A 25,144-nucleotide genomic window follows, 5' to 3' on the forward strand; every position below is an offset into this window, starting at 1 on the left:
CTGTAGCAGATAATGTGGCTAACACTGAATAAATATCTTTTTGTTGATTATAATCACTCAAACTCTTTTAACATAACCGTCAATATCACACATCCACCATGTTTGTAGTTTTTAACACTTTTATTAGTGTTTGTAGTTCTAATCGAATCTTCGTCCAATTCTGGGTTGTGGGCAATAATTAGAGTGTGCATATGGATCTGTACTTCGGATTCTAACGTAGACCATCTGGAATACTCATTTCAACATACTGATTTGGACACTAATTCTAATTTCAAATACTATTTACAATGAATAGTTTGCGAATTGGGACACAGCACATATATTTAATATGTGAAGAAGTATAGAAGAGATGAAACTGTAGAGCGTGCTATCAATAAAAATGTGTTCATTCACAGTTAATGTGGCCAATGAGTTTTAGTTTGAAAAACAAAAACAAAACAAAAAATCATTGTTGGCCTATATTTTTTTAAAGTCGGCATGAAACAGAAGTTGCAATATTCTTTTCTACCTTATTGTGATGTATATCCAAGTGAAATGGCTTCTTGAAAAAGAAAAAAATATACATATTTGACTTAATTTTGTCTATGGGGAATTGATTGGATGGTTGTGGTTTGCTATTGGTCTGTTGCTAATTAAAAATTAATGTTATTTTAATTTTAAAAGTGTTTGCTTTCCAGTAGATGGCAGCAATCGTCCACTCATTTTTCATTTCTATCACCATGAATGAAACAGAGAAATGTAGATCTTTTTTTTTTTAAGTGGATTTTACATAAAATGTTGCTATTTTATATAAATGTATATATTTAAATTATCACAAATTGAGGCAAAAAAATAATAAAAAATTTACAAATTCCACAAAACTGCACAACATTACAGTAAAAATATTAATAAAGTGAGTGATATTACGTTTGTTTAAAAAAAAAAAAAGTTGCATTATGTTACGAAATCAGATTTTACTGTCTTATGTACTTATGTAAGCTACTTGGAAGGAATATTGTTGCCCAATGTCAATGTGTAATAGCATAGCAAGCAACATAGCATAACATGAGTGATAATTATATGAGTAAGCTGCATGTTGCCCATGCTTCAATCCACCACTGCTCATCATTAACAGTGTAGCATATCATTTACAAGCTTTTCTTACAAGTGTTTTGATCAAGATTGGTGCTTTTTCTCTCCATGGCTCTTTCCAACAGGATTTCTTCTCTTTAGCAATTGCTCGGACCAGTCTTTTCTACACCTGATGCTTCCTTCAGATGTAATACTAAATACATGTGGAGTTTTCTCTGTAATGAGTGTTAAAATAAATGAGCAAATGATTGTCCTGGTAATTAAGAGGACGTTTCTGTGCCATTTAAGATCCTGTTGGATGAAAGTATCTAAAAGTGTTAACGTCTCGCTTCATATAATAATGTGAATATAGTGCCTTGTTCTTGATCTTGAATTGTATTTTATTAGCTCTAAATATAGCAGTAAAATGAAGTCCAAAGCATTTTGTAATCTTACCAAGCCACCTTCAGTAGCGTGTCTTCAGAGACAGACCGGCTCCTCCTGCTGGGTCAGGCCAGTTACTGCTTTTTAAGGGGTTTTTAACTTTTGAATGGTATTATTGAACGCGATTTGAAGTCAATTTGCATATATGCAAGAAAAAAAGAAAGGAAAAAAACTCTAAAAAGTATTAAAATATATAATTTTTCCCAAGGCAGAAATAATATTATCATATGCAGTTCATAGGACACACACACACATCAGTTACAGCATGACATAATATTTAAACCTATAACATTTTAAACTGATAACTTTTAAGCATAGCCAAATAACATAGGCTATTTCACAATTCTGACTTTTTGTCTTGCATTTGCGTTTATTATCTTATTGTGAGTTTATATCACAATTTTGAGGGGGAAAAAGTAAGAATTGGAGGAGATAAACTTGCAATTCTGAGGGAAAAAAAGAATAACAAGTGTATCTCACATTTCTGTTTTTCTTTATAATGCTGCGTTCACACCAGACGCGACTGGAATAAATCGCGCTATTTGCGCGTAGTTGGACGCTTGAACATTTTGAGTTTACTCGCTTCATTCGCGCGTGAAAATTCCTTCACAACAGACGCAAATTCGCGTCATGTGAGGGGCTCTCCCGCTCCTTTATGTGTCCCAGACTCTCCCACTGCTTTCTGCACACTTCCTCTGAATAAACACAACTTGTCAGTGGGGAAATAATTGTAAATTACAGCGAATAAGCTCAATTAGTCTTTAGTTGGCTTGTAGTCTTAATTTGTATAAATATATATAGCTCAAATTGAGTAAAGACCGTTTACAATTTATCAGATTGTCCGACCTCCTCACTCACTTTCTTTCAAACATGATCCTTTTTATTTCTGTTTCTATAAATGTATGAAGATGTACAGCGACGATGATTTTGTCCTCCATTGTTGTTTCGAATTTCTGCCTCAGCTCGCTACGTCACGTCACTACTAGAGCAAGCTCCTGATTGGTTAACGCGGCGCGGAAATTCGCCAAAGTTCAGATTTTTCAACTTGCGCGATTCGCGCGAATCACGCGTTAAGGCGAGCATACACTGTGCGATATCTGTGCGATTTCAGCAAGGTTACCAACTCACACTGTACGAGTAGATCGCGTGCGATGGAAAGCCAAAACGCACGATTTATGTGCTCACACTATGCGGTCCGATGGTCGAGACGTGACTTGACTGCTCACACTATGCGTTTGAAATATGCACGATAAACCCACGTACTGGGATGCGCCGATAGACAATATGTTTCCAGAGATATCAAAAGCATCAGCTATGGATATCAAGAGGATTTAGCATTTCCAATTCATATATTAAATAATAATAATAATAATAATTAGCCTATTATTATTATTATTATTAGTAGTAGTAGTAGTAGTATAGGGTAGGCTACGGTGGCCCAGTAGTGCACAACACAACGAAATTAAAAAAGCAAACATAAGTTCACAACACAACGAAATCGAGCCACAACACAACGGAATAAAGCCACAACACAACGGAATAAAGCCACAACACAACGAAATCAATCCACAACACAACGGAATAAAGCCACAACACAACGAAATCGAGCCACAACACAACGGAATAAAGCCACAACACAACGAAATCGAGCCACAACACAACGGAATAAAGCCACAACACAACGAAATCGAGCCACAACACAACGGAATAAAGCCACAACACAACGAAATCGAGCCACAACACAACGGAATCGAGCCACAACACAACGGAATAAAGCCACAACACAACGAAATCGAGCCACAACACAACGGAATAAAGCCACAACACAACGAAATCGAGCCACAACACAACGGAATAAAGCCACAACACAACGAAATCGAGCCACAACACAACGGAATAAAGCCACAACACAACGAAATCGAGCCACAACACAACGGAATAAAGCCACAACACAACGAAATCGAGCCAGAACACAACGGAATAAAGCCACAACACAACGAAATCGAGCCACAACACAACGGAATCAATCCACAACACAACGGAATAAAGCCACAACACAACGGAATAAAGCCACAACACAACGAAATCAATCCACAACACAACGGAATAAAGCCACAACACAACGAAATCGAGCCACAACACAACGGAATAAAGCCACAACACAACGAAATCGAGCCACAACACAACGGAATCAATCCACAACACAACGGAATAAAGCCACAACACAACGGAATAAAGCCACAACACAACGGAATAAAGCCACAACACAACGAAATCAATCCACAACACAACGGAATAAAGCCACAACACAACGGAATAAAGCCACAACACAACGAAATCAATCCACAACACAACGGAATAAAGCCACAACACAACGAAATCGAGCCACAACACAACGGAATAAAGCCACAACACAACGAAATCGAGCCACAACACAACGGAATCAATCCACAACACAACGGAATAAAGCCACAACACAACGAAATCAATCCACAACACAACGGAATAAAGCCACAACACAACGGAATCGAGCCACAACACAACGGAATAAAGCCACAACACAACGAAATCGAGCCACAACACAACGGAATAAAGCCACAACACAACGAAATCGAGCCACAACACAACGAAATCGAGCCACAACACAACGGAATAAAGCCACAACACAACGAAATCGAGCCACAACACAACGGAATCGAGCCACAACACAACGGAATAAAGCCACAACACAACGAAATCGAGCCACAACACAACGGAATAAAGCCACAACACAACGGAATAAAGCCACAACACAACGAAATCGAGCCACAACACAACGGAATCGAGCCACAACACAACGGAATAAAGCCACAACACAACGAAATCGAGCCACAACACAACGGAATCGAGCCACAACACAACGGAATAAAGCCACAACACAACGAAATCAATCCACAACACAACGGAATAAAGCCACAACACAACGAAATCGAGCCACAACACAACGGAATCGAGCCACAACACAACGGAATCGAGCCACAACACAACGGAATAAAGCCACAACACAACGAAATCAATCCACAACACAACGGAATAAAGCCACAACACAACGAAATCGAGCCACAACACAACGGAATCGAGCCACAACACAACGGAATAAAGCCACAACACAACGAAATCGAGCCACAACACAACGGAATCGAGCCACAACACAACGGAATAAAGCCACAACACAACGAAATCGAGCCACAACACAACGGAATCGAGCCACAACACAACGGAATCGAGCCACAACACAACGGAATAAAGCCACAACACAACGAAATCGAGCCACAACACAACGGAATCGAGCCACAACACAACGGAATAAAGCCACAACACAACGAAATCGAGCCACAACACAACGGAATAAAGCCACAACACAACGGAATAAAGCCACAACACAACGAAATCGAGCCACAACACAACGGAATCGAGCCACAACACAACGGAATAAAGCCACAACACAACGAAATCGAGCCACAACACAACGGAATCGAGCCACAACACAACGGAATAAAGCCACAACACAACGAAATCAATCCACAACACAACGGAATAAAGCCACAACACAACGAAATCGAGCCACAACACAACGGAATCGAGCCACAACACAACGGAATCGAGCCACAACACAACGGAATAAAGCCACAACACAACGAAATCAATCCACAACACAACGGAATAAAGCCACAACACAACGAAATCGAGCCACAACACAACGGAATCGAGCCACAACACAACGGAATAAAGCCACAACACAACGAAATCGAGCCACAACACAACGGAATCGAGCCACAACACAACGGAATAAAGCCACAACACAACGAAATCGAGCCACAACACAACGAAATCGAGCCACAACACAACGGAATAAAGCCACAACACAACGAAATCGAGCCACAACACAACGGAATCGAGCCACAACACAACGGAATAAAGCCACAACACAACGAAATCGAGCCACAACACAACGGAATCGAGCCACAACACAACGGAATAAAGCCACAACACAACGAAATCAATCCACAACACAACGGAATAAAGCCACAACACAACGAAATCGAGCCACAACACAACGGAATCGAGCCACAACACAACGGAATAAAGCCACAACACAACGAAATAAAGCCACAACACAACGGAATCGAGCCACAACACAACGAAATCGAGCCACAACACAACGGAATAAAGCCACAACACAACGAAATCGAGCCACAACACAACGGAATCGAGCCACAACACAACGAAATCAATCCACAACACAACGGAATAAAGCCACAACACAACGAAATCGAGCCACAACACAACGGAATAAAGCCACAACACAACGAAATCGAGCCACAACACAACGGAAATGCTCCCGACCACTAGGGGACTCTCAGAGCTCGGTAAAGTTAGTTTTCCTTGCCACTGTTCTATAGAGTCGGCAGTAATATCAATACCACGATTAGTTTAAACAGTATGTAACCACTGCATATCGACATGAAATATTAATTCAATATCACCTACGTGCAAAATAGCTTCATATTTATACTTGTGAATGATTTGACGCGCTACCACGGCGCATGATGAAGGGAACGTCTGCCAATTCCACCAAATGGTTAAAACGTATAATTTGTATTCATTAAAATTACTTTTAACATTTAAAAACAGACATATTCAAATTCCAAAGCTTGTCAGTCTTACCAACAGGAACTAACAACCTTTGGAATTTGAACATGTCTGTTTTTAAATGTTAAATGTAATTTTAATGAATACAAATTATACGTTTTAACCACTTGATGGAATTGGTGGATGTTCCCTTTATCATGCGCCGTGGTATCGCGTCAAATCATTCACAAGTATAAATATGAAGCTATTGTGAACGTAGTTGATTTTTAATTAATATATCATGTCGATATACAATGCTTACATACTTAAAACTGATCATGGTATTGATATCTTTGTAAAACTGTCGACTCTATAGAACAGTGGCAAGGAAAACTAACTTTACCGAGCTCTGAGAGCCCCCTAGTGGTCGGGAGCATTTCCGTTGTGTTGTGGCTTGATTCCGTTGTGTTGTGGCTTTATTTCGTTGTGTTGTGAACTTATGTTTGCTTTTTTAATTTCGTTGTGTTGTGCACTACTGGGCCACCGTAGTAGGCCTATTTAATATTAAATTGATATTACAATTCATTTGGCCCGCAATATTTTATAGCGCATCACCGCATAACTGACGCGCTGCGAGGATAATAAAAGATTTGATTAGCTTATAATTACTCCTCACTGAAAATTATTTAAAGACATTTATACAATGAATTAAAGGCATATAATTAAAATTATTAACAGTGTGTTCGAAGACTGCAATAATCAGTCAATGAAAAGCAGCTTCACTTCAAAAACAACCTGCTTAATACGAAATACTTCTCTTCTCATTTTTTCACCCACTACAGTTTATGGGCCACAAGAGAAATATTAAGAAAATAAATTAAGATAGCCTACCGTTATCAGGTTGAAGTAGGATTTATCTCTCGTTGTCTCTGAGAGAATATGCACTGAAAGCTCGTCGGTTTTACTTTTTTTTTTTTTTTTTAAAGGCTGGTGAATAATTGACAGGGGATTGAGACGTCTTCATCGGCATAACTCTCGCGCAAAGTTTGCACATTGTGTGATATAAAGTAGACACTGACTCGCCTTCCTGGTTTAAAATGGAAAAAAATTTCTATATTGCGACGTGACATTTTTCTTTATCACCAATTGCCAAATGATGGACAACAGTTCACATTTCCGCATTTAATAAAATTAAGTAAATATTAAATAGCCTACATGAGTAAATAGAAAGTGAAAAGCGAAACATGTAAATTAATGATCAAGTAAATTAATACAAGAGGCACCGTTTATGTACACCCAGGTGGCTTGAAAGACGTGGGTTTATCCATCATGCAACACGAACTGGAGGTAAGCAACAGTTTGCTAAATTGCAGCTAGTTTGATAGCTACAGAACTTAAAGATCTCCCTCTTTTCGTTTTCTTTCTTGCTGCATTGAAGATTGGTTTAATTTCTTTTTTCGCGCAGGCGCAGTGGGGGGAAAAACACAGAGTTTAGGCAAGTCGGTTCGTAGCTCTGCTTCAACTGTGCGATATCCTCACGAGGGGCGACCAAATTTCTGACATGCCAGAAAGTCATCCGACCATGCGATTGCCAGTCGGGAGAGGTTTATCGCCACTCGTTTCCCCGTGTATACTGCATGAACACTGCACGACACACGACAAAGCTGAAAATCGGCCCGACTCAAAAAAAGAGTCGCACGAGTCAGAATTCGGCTCAAAATCGGACGAAAATCGCACAGTGTATGCCCGCCTTTAAGCGCGTCAAACGCCCGAATCGCTCAATTCGCACCGCTTCATTCGCGCGAATCGCGCGGCAGGATGTCAATTCGCATCTTTGCATTGACTTAACATATAAATCACTCGCGCTTACCGCTTTATTCGCGTGCGGTGTGAACGCACCATAAGAATTGCGAGATATAAACTCGAATTTGCGAGAAAAAAAAGTCAGAAGTGTGAGAAACTCGAAATATTTTTTTTTTTTAATTCTTTTATTCTGTGGCCTACACAGATTGCTACTGCAGAACTGTCACTTTCTGCCATCCAGTAGGCTCCGCCCACACAAAAAAAACCCATCATCGCTGTTTGCAAACACAAAATAGGCTTGTTTGAGATGAAAAAAAAGAGGCTTGTTCGAGATGCATCAGCGCTGTGCAGAGCGATTGTGTATGACAACAAAGTACCGCGAGAGCGTTTCAAAAGCATAAAGAGTCATCTGCTCTCCGATCGCTCTCGCGGTATTGTGATGTCATACGTAATCGGTATGCGCAGCGCTGATGCAAGCCTATAATGGTGCGTTCACACCAGACGCGAATGAAGCGTTAAGCGCGAGTGATTTACATGTTAAGTAAATGCAAAAACGCAATAGACATCCTGCGGCGCGGATGACACAATTTGTGCATTTCGGGCATTTGACGCGAGTGACGTGTGATTCGCGCGAGTTGAAAAATCGGAACTTTGCCGAATATTTGCACCACGTTAACCAATCAGGAGCTTGCTCTAGTAGTGACGTGATGTGATGTGTAAACACATGACAAAGAAATGGAATCATGGTCTTCAACTCCCATCATAAAATGGTTGCAGAATTATAAGAACATGTCTGTTATAGCACCACCTAGTGATGGAATTTGACAGTATGTGGCTCCTCCAAACAATTCATAGTCCAATTCGAATGTTTTAGAAAATTTTTCACAACACAAACAAAGGCATGTCTTTCTCTGTAGCTTATGCAACTGTGTATACAACTGACTGACTGGGAAAAGGTACAGGGCATCCGCGCACCGTCCGCAAAATTTTCGTCATTAGGAGGATTTGCGGACGTCCGCACTCCCTGTCCATGTGCAGCCCAATTTTTGTGATGGCACGGAAAGTGTGTGTCCATGCGAGAGTGAACTGAGTGCTTGAAAACAAAAGTCCACTAGTGCGCAGTGCACACGCCGAACGCGTCTTTCTGCAGCCAAATGCTTTCAAAGGCTCACATAGTAAGTATAATAGAAATAATGTCAATAACTTCCTATAGCCATTCTATGCTAATTGTACTAAAAATCATTAAGAATCTGAATAAATGGTCAATGCCATGTCTTAGCGATGATCTATTGTATTTGACAGGTATTGGCTTTTCTGGCATTTTTAAAGTGGGTTTCTGAAACTTGCATGCAGTAATTGTAAGTAGTACATAATTTTAAATGAGTCGTATTGGTTTTCTCAAAAAATTACTATGTCTGCACATTTTAAGATACTGCACAAGATGTAAAAAAATGTAAACTCTTTATTCAACAAAATAAAATGCACATAAAATGTGATGGAAAAATATTTAGATTAAATAGTAAATTTGTTAGGAATAAAACACCTGCATTAAAAAAGTATGTGACAGAATAATTAATTCATAACTGGAATAATCTTCGGACTCGTCACACCTGAAACGAGGCTATGCTCATTCTGAAATTCCAGAGCCAGATTCGAATCAGTCGAATTCAAACGTAGACTGTGTTGAAAAGCTGTTTTTTGACATTTTTGAAATAGATCCACAAATGTAAGGTCTAAATGATGGAGGAACGCATATATTACTGTAGTGCTGTTGTCATTCCTAGAAATGTTTTTATTTGTCTGCATGTTGATGTAATAATATCTTATTCATATTAAGGTCCCCCCGAGTGAGACTGATAGGGGCCTGTAAAACTCTTTTTGCCGGGGCTGACTTGTCTTCGGAGTCATCATCGTCTCTGCAATCAAAGTTTTAAAGAGCAATCAACACATTTTAAGGAGCATAAAAATAAAAATGATTTGATAGTTGCTAAATGTGCACAGTCACTACCGTTCAAAAGTTTGGGATCTGTAATTTTGGGCTTCATTTATTTGATAACATCTCAATCAAAACACATTTTTAGAAACAAGTTTTTATTTCTATTTTTAAAACTTACTCAAGCATACTCTCCATTGCTGCTTCATCTGGATCCCACTCTGCTCCTCTCTTCCGTTCTGTGACACATGAAATGAAGAATGAAAAAGAAGTATATCAGGGCATTGAATCACGTTCAGTCTCTTGTACGTTACATGAGCACAAGCAGTAATAACTAATGAGTTTCTGAATTCTACATATAGCCCCTTTTAAATGATCCATTTTTAATTAGAAAATGTACTTACTTTTCGCATGGGTTATTTTTATTACACGTTTGCTTAATATTCTGCCCATGTGCTCCTCACAGACTTCATCCAGCTGGCTTTTCATCGCAGAGAGAGATTGTTTTGCTCTCTCAAATGTCAGGTTATTAACATCTCTGGATGAATTGTATTCTAAAATTCCAGGAGAGACAGAGTTATTCTGCAATTTAAGGAAAAAAAAAAAAGTAATAATAATAATAATAATAATAATAAAAGTGTATCAACAGTGCAGCATTTCATAAACAAGTTTTTTTGTTTTTGCCACCTGGAAGAAGTAAACATGATCCTTTGTATGTAAAAGCAGCTCCAGTTTACGGTTCTCCTCTTGCAGTATACAGATCTCCTTCTCCAGTGTCTTTATGTGATTCTCTGCATCTCGTACCTCCTTGTTCTCCTGAGCTCTGATGTTCTCTCTCACCTCAGCGTGTCTCTTCTGAATGGAGCAGATGATCTCAGTGAAGATCTTGTCGCTGTGCTCCACTGCTGCCTGTGCAGAGCGCTGTCACACACACACACACACACACACACACACACACACACACACACACAACTTCTGACACATTGGACCAGGAAACATTATATAGCTGAAACAATCATAAAAATTGATAACACTTTACGATTAGGTCACATTAGTTAACCCTTGTGTGACCTTATGGACATTTTTGTCTTTTTCAGTTTTTTTTTTTTTTTTTTAAATCATTTCACCTGTGTTAATGCCAACTACATACATTTTGGCACATGTGTGTATTTTTATAGGAATTTTACTATTTCACCCTCATTTCCTTTAAGAAACCTATTTTACACAAGTAACACAAAATAGTTCCTCTCAGGACCTTAAGGACAAAATTGAAACCTATTAAAACTGCACATTTTTAACCCCAGGGCCATTTAACTATAAAATGAAGCAATCTTTGTTAATAGGCTTTCATTCTGTTGGCTTCAAAATTAAAATTTTTACTTTTTTTTTTCTTTCTTTTTTTTCTTTACCAGATGGTGCCATTTTCTAAGGTTTGGCCTATAAAGCAAATATTCAATTTATTGTTTTCTGCTTTTGCATATTATAATGCAAATTGGATGAATTATGGGGCTATAATTGTGTCGTTTATATGCGTGTAATAAAAAAAATTGTGTGTGTGCTTGTAATATTTTGATAGCGAAAAACTCTACTGCAAATCACAAATCCAACCACTGTTTGCACCAGCGGAGTTTTTCTGGCATCTAAAGGGAAAATTTGGTACTGCGCCCAAACAAAATCTGACTGAAAGCTCATTTTTTTGAGATATTAACCTCAAATTTGAAACAAGTTGTTGTTGTTTTAAGCAGTTTTAGAGTTCAGCATGTTCATAAAATATATATTTTACATGAAAATATTCATAAATAATTTTAACTTAAACCTCTATCATTTTTGGTTTCACTTTAGAATTTATTTTTATTTTTATTTTATTTTTTAATTCAATAATAATCTGCCAAGGGTTTCCTTTAAAATGAGACCAAACTTAAGTCTGTGCTCCCAAGCTTAACATTTTAGTGATAGTTTTTGACACCGACATTTTTGTCCATGGACCCATGTGTAACTTTTATTAATTGACGCACAAGGGTTAATGTATCAACTAATTAATTAAGAACAATAAATATGTTAAGGTTATATGGGTCATACAGTGAAAACACAGTGCCTTCATGAACATGGAAACATTTTGTGTATTCTTCAAAAGTAGGCCACTGTTATATTTAAGGTTCTTTTTTGTTGTATTATAAAAATACTAATCAACCCTGTAAAGCTTGAAATAATATAGTCAGAAAATAAGTTTTTTTAACTTTTAGACAAAAAATAAAAGTTTGCATGTGTTTTATGTTTTGTCATATATTTGATACACCAGGATTTTATGGCCCATAAAGTATGATATGGTGAGAGTATGGAGGAGGAAAACAGCTTAACTTTATTCAGAGGCCAAAACTGAGCAAAAATTGCAGTTTGCTGCAGTTGTTATTTATGTAAATCAATGAGATTTGTGTAACAGTACAGCAGACTACTTACATAAAATACATATAAATATAATTTGTCACTCTATATCTCTTACAATATGTCTTGGTAAGAAGATATGCTTAGTTTTATGATGAAAGCTCTATTGTTTTTATTGTGAGGGGCAAAACACAATGCAATGCAATAGGCATACCATGATGATTGATAGATGAACAAATAAACGTTCCTCAAAGCCTGTTGCATCATATTTGATACATAAAATATACAAAATTGATTGATAAAATATACAAAACCTTCTCAATGACAACCATGCTCCCATAGTTTCACAAAATCCTGTGTAACATTTTTTTTATTTTTTTATTTGGTGTTACATATGAAATAAAATGTTGAAATTATATTTTGTTATTATCAGTGTTCTCCTTTTTAAAATGACAGAGTCCAGTGGTTCTTGAGCTCAGAAAAGTAATAAAAATATTTAGAAGAATGTTGACTCTGTATTTTCACAAAAAAATTACACAAGAAATGCCGCAAATTTTGAGAAATGCCACAGCAAAATCAGTCATTTTAGGCCGTAGAAAGCAGTAAAAACTTACGCAAAATCCTGGAGGGACTTGATAAGAACTTGCCTTTTCCATCTTGTTCAAACCCTCATATATAGCTGTTAATCACACTTACTTTATAAGAGATCACAGCTTCCTTAAACTGCTGAACCTCCTTCTTCAAGTCATTGGTTTTCTGAATGAAATTCATATTTATCATTTTCAGTTCCTCCTGTGAATGAATTTGAATCAATAAGAATCCTGTTTTTCAGCAACTTAAAACAACAATAAAATCAACAGTCAAATGGAATCAAAAAAACAAAAAAACAAAAAACAGCTTCCTGCATCTATTGTTACTAATTTGCTACCATAAGCTACTTATTCTTACAAACAAGATATTCTTTAAAGGGGTCATGAACTGAAAAATCAAACTTCCCTTGAGCTTTTGATATATATATAAGAGTTCATCGTACTACAAGAATATCCAGAACTAAAAAAAACATCCTTGTTAGTCTGAAAACAGCTTTTAATGTTACCAAGCCCAGCAAACAACTGATCCTGAAATGTGCCTATTTATTTTTTATTTTTATTAAAGTTATATTTATGGGCTTATTGTGCCTTTGCCTTTGATCGGCAAAGGACCTCAAGACAGGAATTGAACTCAGGTCGCCGTGAACACATTTGTGCCATATGTCGACGCACTTACCACTTGGCTATCGTCACTGACACGTGCCTATTTATGACGTAATAGATAGCCTCTGCAGAAGAAAATCAACACCTACTTGAGATGAGGAAGAGAGAAGAGCACAGCATCACTCACTGGACTAAAAATAACAGCCAGAGGATCCTAATGCAGGAATATGGTTATTATTTTCAACAATGTGAATCTCTCAGTTGAGCTTTATTTATTTGTATTCGGTTCATTTCACTGTGGATTCTTTGGTAAATCAATCGCATTTCGGACTTTTACGATATGGACTCGACAGTAATGCAACAACATGTCAGTAACTGTGTTCATTCTAATGCCTGATCTGATATTAATGATTCATGTACAGTCACATGATCTTTGTCTGTGTGTCAGTAAATCAAATCAGCGACTAAACGCTCAACTTCACCTTGTTTCTCTCAGTAGGATGAAAATAATCTATTTAAACGGTGATTAAATTATATAAAGAAAGCAATCAAAGAACGCTCCCTTTACAATCTCTGGAGCTGTCAATCAAACAGAGCGAGTTTATCAGTGACTGAGTTCTGGACTCGCACCAAAACTCACGTTTTATTCAATGAATCTCTTATTTACATGGTGTTTGCACTGTTAGTTGGTGAAAGTATTCGTTAGTGTGCAGAAATTGAGTTGCAATGATGAGATCGCTGCTTTCATGATCTCAACAACATGTGTGTGATCGACTACAATGTTCATCACTGCAACCTTTCATGCCACGATCTGAATGTAATGCAACACTTTTCACGATTAGTTAACCTTGAGAGCTGTAATAGTAAAAACTTGCTAAAAGTTGAGAGAGTAATATTAGCTATTTCATATGCAAACATGTCAGCCAATCACAGCAGTGGGCGTTTACACTGAAGTCTCACAGAGACACGCCCCTTAAAACAGAGCGTTCAAATCAGAGGCTAAAATCAGGGTAGAAATTACTTATTTCTAAATTATGACAATTTTAGATGTTAAAGATGAAGTAAGTAGTTTTTCAATAATGCTGTTGGACATTGTTGATATTTGAAAACAACCCAATCAAACTGACCCCTCTCTTCATTGCTCCGCCTCCAAAACTCACCCTCCAATCCTAACCGCCCTGCTCCGAGTCAGTCTCGAACCCCAGCCTGATTGCTGCTGGCAGGTGAGGCGAATGCACTACCAATGAATATAGTGATATTCTTTTGTATTGTCTCATTTCTCTATCTGTAGTTTTTTTCCCCAAATCTCCCTCTTGCTCGTTCTGTCTCCTCTACCGTCATACGACCCCTAATGCTGATTGGTTACATGTTTGTTGTTGGTGTCGGCCCGACTAACTTCCAAACAGTGTTTTTTAAAAACTACTTACCCCACCTTTAAAAGCAAACTAACATTATAAGTGCACCACAGGAAACATTCAATAACAACAAAACAATGCAGTTCATGACCCCTTTAATATCTCAATTATTTATCTTACAGGTAAGATTAGATGTGGTCCTTGAGGTCTTACTTGTTTTTTTGCCATTTCATCTGCAGCGGAGACTGTTTTATGTCCACTGTGTTGATTCCCCATACAAACCACACAAACACACTTCCGGTCATCATGGCAGTAAACCTCCAGAGCTTTATGATGTTGAGGGCAGATCTGCTGCTGGAGATTTGGAGAAGCTTTAACCGGCTCATGCTTTTTAAGAGCTTCAGACTCCAGATGAGGACGGAGGTGAGTTTGGCAGTAAGAAGCCATACAAACCAAACAAGACTTGATGGCTTTTCCTTTTCTTCCTGTGCAAACATCACACGTCACGTCTCCAGGTCCAGCTGGAGCTTCCTGCTTCGTTCCCTCTAAAATATCATTCAGTACCTTGCTTCTGCTGAGAGCTGGTCTTTGGTTGAATGTTGTCCTGCATTCAGGGCAGCTGTAAACACCTCGATCCCAGAAGCTATTAATACAGTCCATGCAGAAACTGTGACCACAAGAAGTCGTCACTGGGTTCTTAAGCAGATTCAGACAGATCGGGCAGTTTAAATTATCTTCAGGATCAAAGACAGATTCTGCCATTTTGGTGTTTTCAAGCCCAGAGGAAGATTCACTGTAGAAAAACAGGAGTTTACAATCTTCTGAAATCAGAGAGGTAATGAAATGAAAATGAAAGTAAAAAGAATGAACCACTGTTTCTTGCATCTGGACCTTTCTCAAGTTTCACTATATTATATATATATATATATATATATATGGTAACACTTTACTTGAAGGGGTGTGCATAAGACTGACATGACACCTTCATAATCTTGACATGACACGTGTCATGAATATGAAGGAGGTTTTATGAATGTTTATGACAACTGTCATTAAATGTCATTCGCTCTGTTATGTCATTTTTAATGCAAAGATGACATTGTTTGAGATGTCTGAGTTATGACAACTTGACATAAACCAACACATCATAACCTGTCAGTGTCTTTGTCATGACAACTTGACATCGTTTAGCTTTATGGGATAACATTACATTAAACTGTCATGTGGTTGGTTTTGACATGAGGCCATTATAATAGTGTCATAAATATGTATCTTGAGCTCAAGTACAGTGGTACAAATTGAACTTGTCATTAAAATGTCATTAAGTGACAATACTCTGACAAATAATTTTATAACAGCGTCATGACTATTTTTCATTTCATGTTTTTTTTTGTTTTTGTTTTTTGTTTTTTAAGTTTCCTCCAACAGAAGGTCAGATAATAGACAATTTCAAATTTCTTAAAAAAGATTACACTGTTATAAAATAATGGTAACACTTTATTTTAGGGTCTTTTAACTAGTTGCTTATTGCTATTAGCATTCATATGGCTAAAATATTGGCTATTTATTAGTACTTATAAAGCACATATTAATGCCTTATTCTGCATGATCTTATTCTACATTCTTAATCCTACCCAATACCTAAACCTAACAATTAACTATAATAAGCAGTAAATTAAGAGTTTATTGAGGGAAAAGTCATAGTTAATCGTTTATATATGTGTTCCCTATACTGAAGTGCTACCAAAATAATGTAATGTAATCTTAACCCATAAAGCTAAGTAGTTTTTTAAGTTTGATTATTAATCTGCTATGTCATGTTTATGACAGGTTATGATGTTTTGCTAATGTCAAGTTGTCATGACAAAGACACTGACAGGTTATGATGTGTTGGTTTATGTCAAGTTGTCGTAACAAAGACATCTCAAACAATGTCATCTTTGCATTAAAAGTGACATAATTGAGCGAATGACACTTAATGACAGTTGTCATAAACATGCATAAAACCTCCTTCATATTCATGACGTGTGTCATGTCAAGATTATGAAGGTGTCATGTCAGTCTTATGCACACCCCTTCAAGTAAAGTGTTACCCCATATATATATATATATATATATATATATATATATATATATATATACACATATATATATAAAATCACTATATTTACTAGGCTCTATATCTGCACCATCCTAAGAAAAGCACTACACATGTAAAATTCGGAAACACATTTGCCCTACTGTAAAACACCCTGCTGCTCAATTCTCAAAGCATTCTCTCACAAGAGCTTGACAAGAGTAAAGTCACACTTTATAAATGCAGTGTTGTTTGCCATGTTTGTCAGGTTCAGTAGTGGTGAAAGCTCTTTTTTGTAGATTTACTACACAAAAAGTAAAACAATACAGCCCTAACAACTTCCTGAGCTGGAATGTGGATAAAAACCTTTAATTTTTCACCTCAACACACAAACACACTTTTATTACCTCTGTCTTGGACCAGTCTCAGTCACTCCACTGTCAACCGTGTTACTGGAGATAATAAAATAACGCAAATGAGCAACAGAAATGGAATAGATTTTTTTTTTTAATGAGCGTGTGATTCGTGTTTTCTGCAGAAGAAGGAAACTGAACAGGAAATGAGTGGGCTGCTGTTAAAGAGGCAGTGGCCAATTCTACCTGATACAACCTGAACACTAGTGCTGAACTACTTCTGCCTTCTACAATGCGGGAGTTTCCGGTAACAGCGTTCAGCACACCCAGTACATACATGAGAACACTTAAGCTGGACATTGACTTTCTACTGAAGCTGCTGTACAGCTGTTTCTACACCTGATGCTTTCTGCAGATGTACTAAATAGTTTTTTCTGTAATGAGTGTTAAAATAAATGAACACTGATTTTCCTGATAATTAAGAGCAAGTTTCTGTGCCATTTAAAGGATTAGTCCACTTTTAAATAAGCTTTTCCTGATAATTTACTCACCCTCATGTCAACCAAGATGTTCATGTCTTTCTTTCGTCAGTCGAAAAGAAATTAAGGTTTTCATAAAAACATTCAAGGATTATTCTCCTTATAGTGGACTTCAGTGGCCTCCAGATGGTTGAAGGTCAAAATTACAGTTTCAGTGCAGCTTCAAAGGGCTTTAAACGATACCAGATGAGGAATAAGGGTCTTATCTAGAGAAACAATCGGTCATTTTCGAAAAAAATACAACTGTTTATGCTTTATAAACACAAAATATCAGAGATCACGTGACCCACCGATAGCAATGGCGGTGTAGTTTGATTGCTCCCAGACTCGGTATCCGGAATTTATCTGTTCTCAGTAAACCATCAACGCTTGATTAATTTTTGATTACTTTGCTAACGGGGCAACGAATAAAGATGGCAAAACGTCAATTAACACTGGCTTCCCCGGAGAAAATGTGAGTTAAAGACCCTAAATGTGTTCCTGAGGGGGAACTTTGCACCATTGTTGCCGCTAAAGATGCTAAAGATGCACCTCAGCTTCATTAGAGAGCTGTGTAACACAGTTTGTAAATACGTGAAGAAGGAGGCGGGAACTGGTGAACATTCAACACAACTTTAATTCAAAATAAACAAAACGAAAGTAATACACAAACATAACAAAACATAAAATAAAGTCCAGGCCTGGTCCTCTCTCGTCCTTCGCTGTTGTCGCTCCTCCTTTTATGCTTCTGGAGCTCCTCCGTGAGAGACTCGAGGCCGGTGTGACTCGCAGGTGAAGATCGTTAACACTGGTGTCACCGGCCTCGCGCCGTTCCCTCACGGCTCTCGCCTGCCCTGCTCGTCACAAGCTGTTTAAAGAAGAATTCGCCCTGATTGCGGAGAGGCTTGGAGGTCTGGAAGAGGACGTTCGTCGGATAAGAAACAATTTTGACAACATGCAGGCAGCCCTCCGTAACGCAAAAAAAGACACAGTGGAGATTAAGCTAGCGGTGGACTCCCTTCAGGAAAAGTTGGCAAGAATCGAAGATAAAAGTCGCCAGTCCAATATCCATCTAGTAGGGCTGAAAGAGGGTGTGGAAGGAGATGACCCTCTGCGATTTATACAAAATCAGCTCCCTAAATGGATTCCCTCCCTTGCCGGCAAAGTTATGGAGATTGAAAGAGCCCACCGTATATATAGCGGCGAACGCTCAAAAACAACCCCTCGTACATTCATCTTCAAGTTGCTACGTTATCAAGATCGGAATGCGATCCTGAATGAAGCCCATGCCACTGGACAAATTCTTCATATGGGAACGCCGCTGCTTTTCTTCCCAGACTACAGCACCCATACTTTGTCTGAGAGCGATGACATCGGCGAGAAAGAAGCTAACTCAGCTGGGAATAACGTCCTTTTTGCTTTACCCCGCGGTAGTGAAAGTTATTCACCGAGGGAAGATTTCACTTCTTGAGACACCAGCGGAAGTTGAAAAGTTCGCTCTCAATCTGGATCCCGCCATAAAATCTTCTCTGAAGGGAGCTGTATCGGCGGCGTCACGAGAATCTGAGGTGAATGAAGACGAATCTGCAGTTCCTCTGGAGGAGCTTACTGAGAAAATTTGATTGTCTTTTCATCCGGAAAATGAGCGGGTTGGGTGATGACGGACGAGCCGCACTGCTAAATTGGTTGCGTATCCAAAGAATGTTACTTCAGGGCAGATAGAAGAGTGTGTTCCAACTCTTTGCTTGCTACCCATTTTGTTACTGTTCTTGTTTTGCTTTTTGTTTTATGCCCGAGACCATCCAAATAAGTTTAACCTGTATTATGCATGTATTTTTATGCGTAATGTTTGTATGTTTATAAACATGTACGTGTATGCATTTGTTCTGATCACCGATATCTTTCCGGGGGATCACCGCTATCTTCTCTTCCCGCCTCAGTTCTGGTTGGGCTGGTCTGCTCTTCCTTAGTAATATACGGCTATAAATATATTGTCTTGGAACGTCAATGGGTTAAATAGTCCTGTTAAATGAACTAAATGCTTAGATTACCTAAGAAGCAAAAATGTCAATCTCACCCTTATACAAGAGTCTCATTTGAAAGCAGCTGATGTGCATCGCTTTCAAAATAGGTACTTTAAAGTGATATGCTCCTCTTCGGCTGCCAACAAAACTAAAGGGGTGCTGATTGTGTCTAAGCGTAATTTAGATTTTTCAATTATAAGATCGAGTGGAGATACAGAAGGCCGAATCACTTATGCTGTTAGTTCCGTAAATAATACTAAATATGCTTTTGTGTCTGTATATGCACCCATCAAGGGTGATCCCTTATTTTTTCAAGAACTATTATGTTTAGTTGTGAGTTTAGAGGACTGTCTTATGGTGCTATGGGGCAATTTTAATACTGTGTTGGACCCCCACTTAGATAGATCTCATGCCTCTAAGGCTGATTCAATAATTTCTGGTTGTTTTAATTCATTTTTGCGACACACTAACATATGTGACATCTGGCATTTGCAAAATGACGGTGTTAAGGATTATACATATAAGGATTTTTTTCAGCTTGTCATAAGAGCTATTCAAGGACTGATTATTTACTTATGTCCCCTTCTCTTATTCCCTTTATTAGTAAAGTTAATATTCTGCCACTTCTTTTATCTGATCATTCTCCAGTAATTACATCTTTAACCACGGTATCGTTGGGCTCCAGACACAATCACTGGAGATTTAACACCTCCCTGTTACAGGACTGTACATTTGTGGCTGAACTACGCAGCTCCTTGACAGAGTTTTTGCAGATCAACAAAGACTCAGTCTCTAACCCCCAGGTATTGTGGGAAACTACTAAATGTTTTATTAGGGGTAAATGTATAAGCTTTTCATCCTTTAATAAAAAGTGTAGAGAGAGCCGTAAAATTGAATTAGAAAATCAAATCAATTTACAAGATAAAGAACTAAAAGGCAAATTTTGCGAATCTAAAGCTAAAGAAATAAAAGTTCTTAAATCAGAATTAAAATCTATATATATACATAGAGCAGAATTCATCATTCATCGTACAAGACATTCCTATTATTTCCATGGAGAATGCTCTTCTAAGCTGTTGGCTTTGAGGCTGAAAGATGCTGAATCTAAGGCCAGTATATCAGCTATAAGGCATGAGGGTACAGTATAAACTCAACCTAAGGATGTAAATAGGACATTTGAATCCTATAACCAACATTTGTATACAAACCCGATTCCAAAAAAGTTGGGACACTGTACAAATTTTGAATAAAATCAGAATGCAATGATGTGGAAGTTTCAAATTTCATTATTTTATTCAGAATACAACATAGATGACATATCAAATTTTTAAACTGAGAAAATGTATCATTTTAAGGGAAAAATAAGTTTATTTTAAATTTCATGGCATCAACACATCTCAAAAAAGTTGGGACAAGGCCATGTTTACCACTGTGTGGCATCCCCTCTTCTTTTTATAACAGTCTGCAAACGTCTGGGGACTGAGGAGACAAGTTGCTCAAGTTTAGGAATAGGAATGTTGTCCCATTCTTGTCTAATACAGGCTTCTAGTTGCTCAACTGTCTTAGGTCTTCTTTGTCGCATCTTCCTCTTGTTTTCTATGGGTGAAAGATCTGGACTGCAGGCTGGCCATTTCAGTACCCGGATCCTTCTTCTACGCAGCCATGATGTTGTAATTGATGCAGTATGTGGTCTGGCATTGTCATGTTGAAAAATGCAAGGTCTTCCCTGAAAGAGACGACGTCTGGATGGGAGCATATGTTGTTCTAGAACTTGGATATACCTTTCAGCATTGATGGTGCCTTTCCAGATGTGTAAGCTGCTCATGCCACACGCACTCATGCAACCCCATACCATCAGAGATGCAGGCTTCTGAACTGAGCGCTGATAACAACTTGGGTTTTCCTTGTCCTCTTTAGTCCGGATGACATGGTGTCCCAGTTTTCCAAAAAGAACTTCAAATTTTGATTCGTCTGACCACAGAACAGTTTTCCACTTTGCCACAGTCCATTTTAAATGATCCTTGGCCCAGAGAAAACGCCTGTGCTTCTGGATCATGTTTAGATATGGCTTCTTTTTTGACCTATAGAGTTTTAGCCGGCAACGGCGAATGGCACGGTGGATTGTGTTCACCGACAATGTTTTCTGGAAGTATTCTTGAGCCCATGTTATGATTTCCATTACAGTAGCATTCCTGTATGTGATGCAGTGCCGTCTAAGGGCCCGAAGATCACGGGCATCCAGTACGGTTTTCCGGCCTTGACCCTTACGCACAGAGATTGTTCCAGATTCTCTGAATCTTTGGATGATATTATGCACTGTAGATGATGATAACTTCAAACTCTCTGCAATTTTTCTCTGAGAAACTCCTTTCTGATATTGCTCCACTATTTTTCACCACAGCATTGGGAGAATTGGTGATCCTCTGTCCATCTTGACTTCTGAGAGACACTGCCACTCTGAGAGGCTCTTTTTATACCCAATCATGTTGCCAATTGACCTAATAAGTTGCAAATTGGTCCTCCAGCTGTTCCTTATATGTACATTTAACTTTTCCAGCCTCTTATTGCTACCTGTCCCAACTTTTTTGGAATGTGTAGCTCTCGTGAAATCCAAAATGAGCCAATATTTGGCATGACATTTCAAAATGTCTCACTTTCAACATTTGATATGTTATCTATATTCTATTGTGAATATAATATAAGTTTATGAGATTTGTAAATTATTGCATTCCTTTTTTATTCACAATTTGCACAGTGTCCCAACTTTTTTGGAATCGGGTTTGTACTTCAGAATCCAGCACTGACCCAACTAATTTTGATTTATTCCTTAAACATCTAAGTCTTCCTAAATTAAATGACTCTCAACGCAATATATTGGATAGCCCATTGACAATCAAGGAATTAAAATCTGCCCTGGATTCCATGAGCACTAATAAAGCCCCTGGGTTAGATGGGATTCCCCCAGAAACTCCTATACAGCTTTTTCTGCAGTCCTTTCTCTGGATGCAGAGAAAGCATTCGACCGAATTGAGTGGAATTTTTTGTGGTCTGTCCTAGAGCATTTTGGATTTGGCTCTTTTTTCTTGCAAGCTGTCCAAACTATATATTTCAATTGTTCAGCCAGGGTACTTACTGGACTTACTGGTTCTTCTATTTCTCCTTCCTTCTGTCTTGGCAGGGGCACTCGTCAGGGATGTCCCCTGTTACCCCTGCTTTTAATTTATCATTGGAGCCTCTGGCCCAAGCGATTAGACAATGCCCTGCAATAGCACCTGTAAGCTATATGAATACATCCCATAAAATTTCACTCTATGCCGATGACGTTTTGTTGTATGTATCAAATATCACAAATTCAGTTAACGAATGCTTAAAATTATTTGATACATTCGGTAAACTGTCCAGTTATAAAATTAACTGGAGCAAATCAGTACTTCTGCCCCTCAATCTAGCTGCCAAATCAGAGATTCAGGCCTTACCTACTATGATTCCCGTTAGTGACCAGTTTAACCATCTTGGAAATAGAGTTTTTCCTTCATTATCTCGCATTTCCAAGTGGAACTATCAGTCTCTCCTTGATAAGATCACAAGTAATCTTCTCTGTTGGTCTCCACTCTGCTTAGCGCTGCATGGTAGGATTGCCACTATTGAGATGAATATACTTCCAAGGGTAAGTTTTTTATTTTCATTGTTACCTCAGGCACCACCTATTGGTCATTTTAAAAAACTTAATACGGCAGTAACACAATTCTTATGGAATAATAAAAGGCCTAGAATTCGTTTCAAATCTATGCACTGGCTAAAACCTCATGGTGGTTTATCTCTACCAGATTTTTGCTCCTATTATCTAGCACAGTGTTTCTCAACCCTGTTCCTAGAGGCACACCAACACTACACATTTTCCAACTCTTCCTAATCAAACACACCTGATTCAGCTCATCAGCTCATTAGTAAAGACTCCAAGACCAGAAATATATGGGCCAGATAAGGGAGACATCCAAAATGTGCACTGTTGGTGTGCCACCAGGAACAGGGTTGGGAAACACTGATCTAGCATACCAAATGAGGCCGCTTAGGACTTGGATGGATGCTGACTCCCCTGTGCCATGGGGGTCCTAGAAGCTAACATTATTTACGCATTACGTCTACAAGATTTATCCTTTACTAATGTATCGAAGAAAGCGCTGGAAAAGTTTGGTCCAATTATAAGTAATTCTATTAAAATCTGGAAAGCAGCAGAAAAGATTATGGGAGTTTCAAATCTCTACTGTGAATCTACCCCCATCTGGCATAATAATCTTTGTACTGGTAACAAACTGTTTATTTCCAAATGCTGGGTTGAATGTGGTATTCACACTTTAAAAGAGTCCTTTCAGATTCTAAAAGATGAATTCTCTCTCCCAGGATTCTCCTTTTTCTTGTACTTAAGATTGAGATCTGCATTGAAAGCATAATGTACCCTGGTCGACTAAACTATCTCCTCCTCCTATGATAAACTGGATTGATCCTAGAGGTATTGTGAGTATAATTTGTAAATCACTTGTGGTACGACAGTACTCAAATATTCCGATTGAGAGCTTCTGGGAGAGAGAACTTAACACTCTGATTGACTGCGACATTGTCTGGAGAAATTGTTTTGCTACCTCAAAGAACCCAGCACATCAAATGATTCATTATAAGTTAATCTATAAGGCGTATGCCACCCCCTGTTTATTATATAAAATGAAAAGAAAGCCTGACCCCTTATGTCACCTATGCAGCAGTGCAAGTCATGGTACATATACGCATATGTTCTGGGACTGTTCTAGAATTGAGTTGTTTTGGTCCTCGGTGCAGGACATATTGACTGATCTTCTAAAGTGTTTTGTTGGATGATTCCTCGCTATCACCATCTACCCCAGCTACGTCTACTTGGATGTCCTATTTGCTGGACATTGCTCTTTTGGAGTGTACCACAGCTAAAGTGCATGGCGCCACCTCAAGGACAGTACAGTTTTGGTTGGACCTTATTGAGACTTTATCAGACCTCTTGAAATCTTGAAAGGTACTGGTTATACCTCTAAACAATGATGCCCCTCTCTCTCTCTCTCTCTCTCTCTCTCTCTTTTTATTTTTCTTATCTCTGTATCTTATGAATGTGGGTGGATCTTGGGCTCTGATGTAAATAGTTATAAATCTAAATTGTTTAAGAAATAAAGAATCAAAAAAATAAACAAAATATCGCCTTGAACGTACTTCCGCTTTCTGCATTCTTCAAAACGCTTACGCTGTATGTCCTACGCCTTCCCTATTCTACTTACGGAAAAAAATGAAACTGGCGCCGCGTTCGTTCCGATCGGTCTGCGCAGCACTGATGCATCTATATACATTGACCATCACAACATTCGAAGACAACACAAAAATG

General features: G+C 38.3%; 1 protein-coding gene across 1 annotated transcript; it reads right to left on the reverse strand.

Annotated features, from left to right (window-relative positions):
* Positions 1–9,376: 9,376 nt before the first annotated feature.
* LOC125276417 (tripartite motif-containing protein 29-like) lies at positions 9,377–17,629 on the reverse strand. The gene is made up of 7 exons (XM_048203852.1): positions 17,256–17,629; positions 14,985–15,564; positions 12,920–13,015; positions 10,529–10,762; positions 10,246–10,423; positions 10,023–10,080; positions 9,377–9,824 (listed from the first exon to the last, which is right to left on the reverse strand). Exons 2-7 carry the CDS (start codon positions 15,531–15,533, stop codon positions 9,701–9,703), a joined length of 1,239 nt encoding a protein of 412 aa, XP_048059809.1. The 5' UTR covers positions 15,534–15,564; positions 17,256–17,629; the 3' UTR covers positions 9,377–9,700.
* Between the last annotated feature and the right edge of the window lie 7,515 nt (positions 17,630–25,144).

The sequence above is a fragment of the Megalobrama amblycephala genome, linkage group LG10 (genome assembly GCF_018812025.1).
Source record: "Megalobrama amblycephala isolate DHTTF-2021 linkage group LG10, ASM1881202v1, whole genome shotgun sequence".
In the NCBI taxonomy this organism is placed as follows: Eukaryota; Metazoa; Chordata; class Actinopteri; order Cypriniformes; family Xenocyprididae; genus Megalobrama; species Megalobrama amblycephala.